Here is a 12,078-nt window from a genome sequence, read left to right as displayed (position 1 = left end):
TACAACAAGCATCTGCTATGGAGTTGGTGATCCACGACAATCCACTCAGAAATACCAGACTCACGAGGCTAAGAAGTCCCAAGTGAAACATCACCTCACTGGGCACCATAGGTCACAGAATCTGATGTTATTAAGTGAGCCAGATGGCCACTGTGGTGGACTAGGTAAAACTATTATACAGAGTTCCAGTATATGCAAATAGTGAGTGGGAGGAAAGGGCACTATTAGAACTTGTGAACGTAAGTCCAATTGCTGTTCTCCGTTAGCTATTGCTCCAGCTGCCCCCCTCCCATCTCCAAATGCTTAGCTAAACTAACACCACATGAGAGGTGCATGTTGGGATGACATTTATCAAGCAAACATAGGCCTGTATGTTGCATAGACCAATCCACCTTACTACTCTAAGAAGAGAAAAGAGCACATAGGAAGATACTATCTCAGTATAAATTAAAAGACTTTATTTAAGGGAATAGTCTGAATTACACTTTCCCAAGAAGCTTAATGATGTTTAATTTAGTTGTAGTGATTTACATCCAAAACCCTATTTGGCATGCTGATAACTGAAGAGTTTCCAAATCTAGTTTCACCAAAACTAGTAACAACTTAATTGGCTTGAACAATTAACATGCATTTCAAAACAAATCTTATTATTAGTTTTAAACAAGGCACAATATTTGTAGAAATTTTTCATTAAAACTAATTCAATACAACTCTATTGCAGACTGCTCAGTGACATTTCTCCTCAAACACAAACTAATTCAGAGGAGCTGAAGATGGCTCAGTAGTCAATTAGTATTAATATAACCCCATTAGTACTTATTAGCCAAATTAAATTCTCACATGCAAGCTACTGTCCCTTCTCTTCACTCAGGGATTTCCAGCTGGGTTTACTTAACTCAAGTCCAGAAACATACATCAGTTTGCTTTGTTTTTAGCACACCAAGTCATTTTACAATCTTAAGCCCAATTATCTTACACCAGGAAATTATCTGTTTGTCTTTATAATTTAATTTATATACCGCCCCAATCAGCCTTGCCATCTTGGGGTAGTTAGCAGCAGATTCATAATCCTATCATCTTTAACCGCTCCTGCGGAGCGGATTAAATAAAAGGGTAAGGGCTCCTGGGGAGGAGTTAGGGCGGGCCCTGTCCGGGATAAAAACTCAGAGGAGCGAATCAGGAGCTGCAAAGTGGCTCCTGATTCGCCCCTCCGAGTGGCACTCAGGGGCTAAGTGGCCAATGGGGAGCCACGCAAAGCGCGGCTCCCCATTGGCCGCTTGGCCTGGCCTCGCCTCAGCCACCAGGGGACTCGCCGCACAGACGGAGAAGACCTCCGAGGCGGTGAGTCCTCCTGGCCTCCACACCTCCCCATTGGAAAAGGAGCAGGAAGGCAAAGGCTTCTGCGGCCCTGGGGATGGCGCTGGGCCACAGAAACCTTTTGGAGTCAGTGCAGCTGTCACATGTGGGCTCCCCATGGTATTCATGTGAAAATCTGGGTAGATGCATTCTGGACCAGCTGTAGTTTCCAAAGCAGGGTCAAGAGAAGGCCTGTGTAAAATAAGTTGCAGTTATCAAGCCTGGAGTTGACCATTGTGTGTATCCCAGTGGCTAGGTGTTTGGGGCCAGATAGGGCACTAGTAGCTTTGCTTGGTAAAGATGGGGAAATGCCAGCTGTGCCACCTTCGTAACTTGAGCCTTCATTGTTAAGGAGGCATTAAAAATCATTTCCAGGTTCCTGGTTAAAGGTGCAGCAGCGAGTTGTACTCTGTCAAGCCTGGGAAGGCATGCTTCCTAGTCTGGTCATTTTTTCCACCAGCTAGAAAACCTCAATCTTTGAAGGGTTCAGTTTCAGGTGGCTTGCTATAAACCATTCAGTCACTGCTTCCAAACACTGGGCCAATGAACTTGGAGGGGTGTCTGGCTGATCATCCATCAGGAGACAGAGCTGGGTGTCATATACATATTGGTGGCACCCAAGCCCAAAGCTCTGGACTAGCTCAGTGAGAGGGCGCATAAGGATATGAAGTGATGTTGGAGGGAGAATCACCCCTTGCAGAACTCCACAAGGGAGTTGGTGATGGAGTGATTAGTCTTCCCTGATAGTGACCCTCTGTCCTCAATCATGGAGAAAGGAGGTCACCCTTCATCACTCAATGAAGGGCAGTCACCCAATGAAGGGCAGTCCCCTGAATCCCCATGTTGATATGGTGGCAAAGGAAACTTGTGATCAACCACATCAAATGCTGCCATGAGAGCAGCGCTGACCTACCTTGGTCCAGCTATCACTGGAGATCATCTGTCAGGGCAACCAGAACCGTCTCCACCCCATGGCTAGGGCAGAAACATGACTGGAATGGATCCAGAACCGATGCTTCATCTAGGAATGCTAGCAGTTAGTCTGCAGCATAATGCAACTGACTCAAATTGTCTACCAACAATTTACTGCCTAGAGGCCCCTGAAGGAATACCTGCATGCCAACTGCCAGCCTCCACCCTTCTTTGGGCTCCACTTTAAAATAGTGTGTCTATGTGATGGAGTCTGTGATATAGAGAACCACTACCAGCATCCCAAATTATAAAGTATTTATAAAAAGATAATGTTTACAAGCATACTTTTAGCACAGCGCTAGACTGAGCAAGGGATTCCAAAAGAACTGGGGGGGGGGGAAATGCAAATCCTCCTGTTCCACTCACTTTATGTGCCCTATCAGGTGTTAAAATATAGGTTAGGTTCTTTTTGCTTAAGAAGTTACAGATCCAAGTTTCCCTTAAAGGTGGCTTAAGCTATCCTGGCTACTGCATCATCAAAATAGATGCCTCCCTCAGACCTCAGTTAAGAAATCAGTCTCCTCTGATGGAACCCAGGTCAAAGAGGCCTCCTCCTTGTTGCAAGGGGTTTTAATTACTTTAGTATCTCCATTAAGAGCCTCTTGTGGCACAGAGTGGTAAGGCAGCAGTCATGCAGTCTGAAAGCTCTGCCCATGAGGCTGGGAGTTCAATCCCAGCAGCCGGCTCAAGGTTGACTCAGCCTTCCATCCTTCCGAGGTCGGTAAAATGAGTACCCAGCTTGCTGGGGGGCAAACGGTAATGACTGGGGAAGGCACTGGCAAACCACCCCGTATTGAGTCTGCCATGAAAACGCTAGAGGGCGTCACCCCAAGGGTCAGACATGACCCGGTGCTTGACCCCAAGCCAGGTCAAAGAGGCACTTCCTGGGCATCTCCGGAAATTCCTTCCTGGAGATTATTCCTCTAGGCTGTCTAGTTTACAAGTCCTCCAGCCTGTACAAGTGTGGCTCCATGAGCGCCTGCACAGAAGCCATGAAGTTGAAGCAAAGATTTCTTAACTTGCCCGCAATTAACATTTGTCTTTATTTGCATGTTCTTAAATTCACTTTAGAAAAACATTCTTAAATTCTAGCATTATTACAAAGAAATATTATATACCTTAGGAACAGAAATGTAAATGTTTCTTAAATCACGCTAAGAAATTCTTGTAGACCTATAGTCTGTGTACGTACTGACTTTACCTCAGAAATTTCAACCCCTGATTTTATCTGACCCTTCCCCTCTATATTAAATATAATATTTTGTTATTTTAAATTTCAAAACACCCAAATGCCATTTAAGTTTTGAAATTCAAAGCAGCTGCTAATCCTTCCCTCAGGTTCCTGGGCTGAACCAATAGCTGAAATATTGTTCTGTGACGGAGTGGGACAACCAGAGTTCTTCACATTACTAGGGCAGCTCTGCCAGTCAAGGGAAAGAAAATGGAGGGGAAATCTTGCCTGTGATGGAGGGAAGTGGATAGGGATGTCACAGATACATGACTTAGTTGGGGAAATTATTCCCCTCAGAGGAATTCAGGCACATATCTCATATGCGCCAGTGACTTTCCTAGTTAAAAAACTCCTTCCTCTGTTGATTGAGACAAAGCAACCATTGGGACATGTGTAATTAAACTAAGCCTAATAATGCTATAAAACTTAATTTCATAAAAGAAGTGCTTAGGAGGGAGAAGGTGTGAAGAAACTACCCAAAGAAAGAAAATAATCTAAGTATAGCCGAGTGAAGGAGATGCAGACAAATGAACTGATGAACAGGGGAGAAATCCATTTCAGATGTGAATTACAAAAGAGTAGCAGTCAGCATAAATACCTGGACTACTAGAATACTTTTGAAGAATCCATTAACTTTGAAGAGAAACCATACATTAAATGTGCTTGCAGTTGAATATGCACATCCAGCTATATTTTCCAAATCCGAGACCAAGGTACTACTGGCTGGCTCATATAGCCATTTTCAAATGGGAAAGTCACAAATATTTTATTTATTTATTAGATTTTTATATCGTCCTCCAATATGGCTCAGGGCAGTTCACATAAAACGTAGTTAAGTTCACATAATACATAGTTAAATTCCATCTCCCCCATCGATTTCCATGGGTTGAACTTATCTTATGATGTTCAGTTCTTTATTTATATCCCACTTTTCTCCACAATGAGGCCTCCCAAAAAGCTTACCTCAGTCTCTTGTCCTCCATTTTATCCTCCCAACCAACCTGTGAGGAAAATGGGTTTCCATGATCCTAGTCTGACACTTTAACCACCATACTCTTTATCATATTGGCTCTTTATCATGTCCAGGTAGATACATTTTTCCAGCATATTCTAAGGCACATAAATTAATGAAATTATTCTCTGAATTTGCAAAACGGTTAACTAAAACATATGGCTAACGAATCCCAGTTGTCTGACAGCACCTCCTGATTACATGACTGATAGGAATTTGATATCACCTTAACTAACTATCACTCTATCTCCATACCTATCAGTAGAGTACCAAATGGGTCCACCCTGAAACAAGGTGGGTTTAAAAAAAGAAGAAAAAGATCCAAACACTACAGAGTCCAGCAAACTCTGAATGCTCTTTTGTCTTTCAGAAGACATAGAATGTCAAAGGAAGAAAGGAATTAAAAATGAAAACGTAGGGGACACAATTGGATTGATACTGCTCCTAGCAGCTTATAATATCATGGAGGGAGAGATTAGGGGTCCATGAATATACCATCACCCTCGTATTCTAGAATTCTATAAAACTTTAAGGGCTCTAACCACTTTATAGATAAGAACCATGAAAGAATTCATTAGAATAAGAAGGGCAGCACATCATAAGGAACTGCATATACAGGCCTACAAACACTTAAAGCTAGAAAGGAGGCAAATATCCTAAAAGCTTATGTACCCAATGGGGGGACTCAACAATACATGTTCTCGTACAGCTCTCAAAAAAATCTGACAGAAAGTTTAAAGAGCAAAGAGATAACACAAGCTATAAAATAGAACTGAGTCTTCTTATTGTGCTCTTGTTATTGAGCATTTGATCGATCACACCACATTCTCACACTTGTCTCCAGTAACATAAGAACCAGACATTCAAATGATAATGGGAAAATCTGTAAGAAATCACAGCTCACTCATAAAAGGACTACCAGGCTGCCTGAAGCTTGTGAGTACACATGTTGCTACCCCACACTTTGCTACCCCTCCTCCCTCTTTTGATTGATGGCGAATATAGACATTACTTTTTGATGCGGTGAAGTCAGCACAAGGTGACTTTACTTCATCAGTTTCACACTTCTGAATGCACCTTCCAGATGGTGACAGCTGTATTTAATGTGTCAGAGAGCTTGTTACTTCTCAAGCATTTCCACAGAGGTCATCAATAACTGTCACAGAGTGGGAGGAAGGGGAGGATATTCATAAGTGTGGCTCCGTGTATGTGCCAGAAAAATTCAATTTTTATAATCTGCATAAATTTAGTAATTAATCACGTTTCATATAATTTCTTTTAGTTTGCATAATTGACCCTGCAATTTGTACTACTTTGCATAATTGATTCTTGTTTTGTTCCTTGTGGAGATGGGCAAGGATCTAAACAGATCATCCCTAAAGGCCTGCCCTTGACAAATAGAAATTCCCCCCAGTCCTCCAAACTGATTTAACATATCCTGCCTTACCACTGTGCAACCTACATGGTAGCTAAACATAAGAGTGAAAATATAATCTGGGAAAAGAGCAATGCACATAAACACGCACATTAATATAACCAGATCCAAATAAATAAGTAAAAAATATACAGCAGAAAACATTTCAAGCTATTTGCCATTACAAACTTTTTCAAATAAAATGATTTGTCTGCTACTGAAATTAACCACAAATGGGAGTCAACTGAATCCTCCAGGGAAGCTACTCCAAAACTTGGGCTTAGTGCCAAGACAGTTCTATGCCTAAAGTGGGACGACACAGAGGTTGGCCTCAACAAATACATAGGATCATGTGGGGACAGCTGTTCCGTCTCATGTCTTCTCTATGATTCCTTTTCTTTGCCCATTCTAGAACACTGTCATTTGTGTTGCAGTTCTAAGATTGCTGGGACATTTAGTTTTCCCAGGGTGCTTGGCTAATCCCAGTATCTGGAATGCAAACACACTTGAGAAACCAGGAAGAACAAGAGGCTGTGGAGAGACACAGAGGCAGAGTGTTCAATCCGGACTAAGTTTTCTTCTTGCACAAGACATTCCTGCCTTTCCCCTTCCTGATCTCTCTGAAATGTTGTAGCAAAGGGGGAACCTCAGGAAAGCATGAGAGGCAAACTGAACCTCTGTAGCAAGATAAGGAAATCAGTGGCCACCATCTCATTCCTTCTGCTAGTGGAACATTCGGTCTGGATCCAACCTAGAGAGACATTGCTTTCCTATTCTCCCGCCACCAGTAACTGAGCCCCCTCTGGAGCCACTAGGGGTACATGAATTGGGGCTAGCAACTACAAGTGATTTTTGAACTGAGCAAAAGAATAATTTTTGTCCTCATTTTTTGCTCTTCATTGCCCATCCCAATTATAATGCAAGCATGGTGGGAGTCCACCCATCACTAGCTTTATCACAACGAAAGCAGATGTACATATTGGCCTTGAGCTGCTATAAAATTCAAATGCTTTACAAAATTACACCGTACAGAGTGAATTTAAGTATCTATTTAAAAAATCCCCCAAATTGTGCCTGAGTACATAGTCCCTCTCAAGCAGCACTGTGAGAAGCTATTTCAACAAATAATTAAGAGCAGTGTATAAATTTAACCAGCTATCATCCTCCTGAGGCTAAAAGAGGCATATGCATGTATAACATTTTTAAATGTCAGTTATTGACTCCACTCAAACACACCACATTATCCTGCTGCAACTATTCAACACATACACTAAGAAAGGAAATGTTTAAATTTTTTAAAGACTTGCTCTGTGATCAAAAAGGCAGGTCCACACTGGACAAATTGCAATCATTTATCATTTTATCTCTGCCATGTACTTTGAGATTGTTATCTCAATCATATTCACAAAGGCCCTATGAGGTCAGTCCATTTTATAGGCAGTAAATGAGACAGTGATATGGTTATGGCTGTTGAATGGAAAGTTATTCTCTCTTAAGCATTTTTATGAATACTCCTCAAGAATCTGAAGGTTGGTGGGGGGGGGGGGAGTCCACTCAGTATGGCCAGGAGATGTTTGATGTAGCTCTTAATCTAATCTGACAGTATATGGATTGGTTGAAGGAGATGCACTGGGTGAAAACCAAATTGAATGACTGGACATACAAAAATTACATCTCATGGGAGATCCAACTCACAAAAAAAACCAAGGTCTAATTGTTTTTCTGTTAGCACTCTATATGGAGAATCTACTCTCTGTATCTAGTCATCTACTGTAGCAGTTAAGTGGCAACCTCTAATCTGGAGAACCAAGTTTGATTCTCCACTGCTCTACGTGTAGTAAACTGGGTGACCTTGGGCCAGTCCCAAATCTCTTAGAGCTGTTCTCTCAGAGCAGTTCGGTTTAAAGCTCTATTGGAGCACTATATTTATGAGCAGACTATCATTTATGAGTAGACTATCTGATGTCTCTGGTTAGAGACCTTCCTGAAAAAGATGAAAAATGACCTTTAATTTTGAAAAACTTTCAGAACCTTTGATTTATTTTGAAATACAATTGAGTTATCATTTAGAGCCAAGGCTATTAATTGACCCTGGGAGTACAATGCCATCTGCCTAATTCTCCCCTTGTCTAAACCAATCCTGAAAGAAATGGAACAGCAATCCTGATCTCCTCAGTTTAAGAAGTTTCAATGTGATTTATCCAGTAAGTATTAGGTGCAAATAGTATCTCTAACCCATCTTCTTCCATTGTGTAGAAAAGTGTAAACTACGCCACCTTGCTTAGTAACTATAACTTGAACAATACTTACAGCTGATGGTAATTCCAAGCTCCACACCTCGTTTCTTGGGCAGCTTCACATGAAAGGTACCACTGCTAGGAATGACAGATTCTATAGAACAAAATAAGCCAAAGAGATAAATTCTGTCACTGAAATGGTTGGAGATAGTTTTGGTAGGCTGTTGAGGCACTTCCCACTTGTGGAGTCATCTTAAGTAGGTATACACAGAGCATAGGGCATTTATACATTAGAGCAGTGGTCCGCAACCTTTCTAAGGCTGTGGACCGGTGGGGGGGGATGGCAATCTGGCGAAACCGCTGCGCATGCGCGTTTGCACCATGCGCGTTTGCACCATGTGCGGCTGCAAACGCGCATGGGTGGCACTTCTGCGCATGCACAAAACTGCCGTGCGTGTGCGTTTGCGGCCGCGCATGCGTTTGTGCCGGCGGTCCTGCTTCCCTCTCTCCCCCTCCCACAAAAAGAAACTTGCCGGGCTGCAAACTAATTGGCCGCTTTGGCAGCCGATTTGCTTGTGGCCTGGGAAGTTTCTCACTGCGGGGGGGGGGGAGTGGCGGGGAGAGGGAGCCGCAGCCCGACACCGGGCCGAGGCCTGGTGGTTGGGGACCACCGCATTAGATCAGGAACTATAACTCAGTGGTACATGTTTTGCATGTAGGAGATCCCAGATACAGTCCCCAGCTGAAAGGAGCAGGTGAGTCAAAGACACCCACCTATGATTCCAAATGGCTTGTCAAAGGACATGGTACTGACCTTGGTGAACCAGTGGTATGAATCAGTATGAGGCAGCTTCATTTCTGTTTTTAGAAATGTTTGCTTAGGAGGTTATAATATTTATGTGCCTCTTACTACATGCATTGGCTTGATTTGTGCAGTTCTATGTTTAACATGGCACAATCCTAATGGTTGTTGACACTAAGACCCACCACAAACACTAAGACCCTCCATCTCAGCCAATACGTATTCTCCAAAGAAATGACCTCAGAAATGGTTCTTGGCAACTCCCCACATGGAGATTGTATTAAATGAAGCTGCATCTAGTTCCCATTTGCAATTGATGAAGACAGACAGACATTCTATATGAAACAGAAGCGTTTGGCACACATTTCGGCTCTGAAAATTTTTTAAAAACCAACAACTTCAGATTGCAGTAAAAGTGAGTTCATAGCATTTGCACCATTCTGAAATGAAAATATTATGTCTGCCTTTACCCTAAAGCACAGGTACAAAAGGACACCACAGTTCACTTTCAAAGTTTAATTAACCAAACCATCCTCCTTATTAGGGAACTGTATATATATTCTTCTAATACAATGACTACGAGTATTAGTTAATCCTAATTCATATCTAAAATTATAACTGACATCTCTCTGCACTTTGTGTGCCATATGGAACATTAGCTTCAAAAATAGTACAGTGTACTTTATGCCCAGAAATAAACCAGTGCAGATAAACAGTGATCCCCTTTGCAAACAAGAGGATTTATTAAAGTACTAGGTTCAAAGCCCATTTCTAAGAACAGGCTTTGAAAGGGTCCCCCTCCCGTGGCCCCCAGCCAGGCCGTTTAAGGTAGCTTTGGGCCGCAGCTTGCAGCCAGATCAAGTGGGGCGGGCGGGGGATGTCCAGCTTGTTAGTAGGGCCAGGACAGAGCTCCTTAGCAGGCAGTCAGCAAGCCAGGAGGCCATCATTAGCAGGCCCTGCTTAGCAGACCAAGAGGCCCTCTTTAGAAGGCCTAAGCCTAGCAGGCCCTCAACCACCACCCATTGCCCAGGGACCTCTCCCCTTACCAACTGCTGGCTCCAGGCACTGGCTCCAGGCACCGAGGTGTGTCTGAGAGCAAAGAGGCTAGAGGCTAGGGACAGAGGGTGAGAGCTGCAGGGGCAAGGCCAATCAGGATGCAGCCAGCAAAGCTGATTGGCCCTATTCCAACTTGGACAGCTGGACACGTTCCACCCCCAGGCTGTTTCACAAATATATAGAGGAACCATGGATAAGGATGTAGTTAATGGCAATTCTAAAACAAAGAATAATGTTTTAATGGGAACACTAAACTTAGCTACATACTAATTTCCCCTTAAAGCCTAACCATATTCATTTTTTCTGTGATAAGAAATCACAGATCTAAAATTAATTATTTGGTCATAAAACCATGAGGGGGGATGGTGGCTGACAACTGTTAGGAGGTGGGCAAGGGAGAAGGCCCTTGACAAGTTACATGGGCAAGGCCAATTTCCAGATTAAAGCTTCATAATAAAATGGATGCATACCATGTTATTTGCAGATGGGACTTTATGGCTTCCCAAGCTAAACACAATCAACATGACTGGTATTGCTATGCACTCTTATGCCTTTTTTTTGCTGCAGCACTAGGATGAAGCAAGGCATACATTATCATGCCATATTCTGGAGATGCTTTGCGGCAGAAGTTGTAACTTTAATACCAATCACAAGTATCCCAAAAGAGTATACAAGAACATGTTTCATACTCAAGTTACTGATCTAAGTAGCTGAATATAGGTAACTCTTGATCAATGACAGCTCTACAAGTTCTCAGATAAAATGTTTCCCAAACTTGCTGTCTAAAATATCAGGGGTTCTGACACCTGATATGTCCCCGATCATCAAGCTACTAAGCATATACCCTACTCCTGAGTTTCAGTCCTTCTCCCATTAGACTTCCATGACTATTGAAGTTTATTGAAGTTTTAAACTATGTTGCCGTATATGTGTACATTGCAGTGAGACTAGATAGCTGAGAAAAGCCGCTGATTCTGTTTTTGGAAGTATGTATTCACCAAGAACTAAGAACATGACCTCATTCATGTTTATGGAATGCCAAATAACTGAAAATGATCTGTCCTCTGCTCCTCCATGCTGCTATAACTCTACAGATTTAATGAATTGAGTGAAACCAAGAATTACCTTAGGGGAGGGGTGCATAGCTCAATGGTCTGACTCAGTATAAGGCAGATTCATGTGTGTTCAATGGAAAGTAAATTTGGGACAACAAGGAAAAATTATTTCCTTACCTGCCACATCAAATTCAATCTCCAGCACAACCTTGTTAGTAAGGGCTGCATCCCGCAAGAGCTGGTTGGCTTCTTCCATTGTCCCATCTTCTGTTGCAATACTATTGATGGAAAGTACTCTGTCTCCAACTTGTAGAAGGCCACACCTATGGAGTCCAGAATGGAAGGAAGGGAAGAGGAACAGTCAAGAAAGAAAGATGCCGCAAAAAAACATGACATTTCAAAGAAGATAGGTACACTGATGTCAGATGAACAACACAGAAATTCAGTGGACTTTGGTAAGATATGCAGCACAGAGAAATTATCCACATGGAAGATATGCTGATGGCAGTTCTTGATATGCTACCATAGCTTTCTTAAAGTTAGTATTGATTTTTAATGAAATCATCCACAAAAAGCTATGTTGATTTATAACAAAGGTCAAAATTTCATAAAAATAGGAAACTGATCATTGCCCGTTTTGAAATCATGCTCAATACGACAAGAGTCACATTAAGCTAGCCAAAGCCACCTGCAGCCAGATTTATGACACTAAAAATTACAAACTCCTCTGATTAATACATAGGTAATACAGAAGCTATCACTCAATGGGTTCAAGCTTAGTGTTTCAGCAAATTGCATAATCATTGATCCCTTGTAATTTCCTCTTCTTGAGCCAAAATACACATGCAGGGGTAGAACGGTAAGTTAAGATGGTCTTTGGACAAGCCAAGCTGAGTAACCCTATGGAGCTAGATGCCAATAACAAATTCACCTATTACCTTAT

The 12,078-nt window shown here is 42.2% G+C and overlaps 1 protein-coding gene across 9 annotated transcripts in view; it reads right to left on the bottom strand.

The window, feature by feature from the left end:
• The window catches only part of GRIP2 (glutamate receptor interacting protein 2), a 496,366-nt gene that overhangs the window by 32,609 nt on the left and 451,679 nt on the right, over positions 1–12,078 (bottom strand). For all 9 annotated transcript variants that reach the window (XM_077325341.1, XM_077325343.1, XM_077325344.1 and 6 more), the window contains exons 13-14: positions 11,313–11,458; positions 8,296–8,376 (exon numbers count right to left, since the gene is read on the bottom strand). In XM_077325341.1, coding sequence (XP_077181456.1) covers positions 8,296–8,376; positions 11,313–11,458 — 227 coding nt within the window. The remainder of the gene's footprint in view (positions 1–8,295; positions 8,377–11,312; positions 11,459–12,078) is intronic.

This window comes from Paroedura picta, chromosome 3, assembly GCF_049243985.1.
Source record: "Paroedura picta isolate Pp20150507F chromosome 3, Ppicta_v3.0, whole genome shotgun sequence".
NCBI classification, from domain to species: Eukaryota; Metazoa; Chordata; class Lepidosauria; order Squamata; family Gekkonidae; genus Paroedura; species Paroedura picta.
The sequence above is the reverse complement of the archived record's forward strand: the minus strand, read 5'-3'. Positions and strand labels throughout refer to the sequence as shown.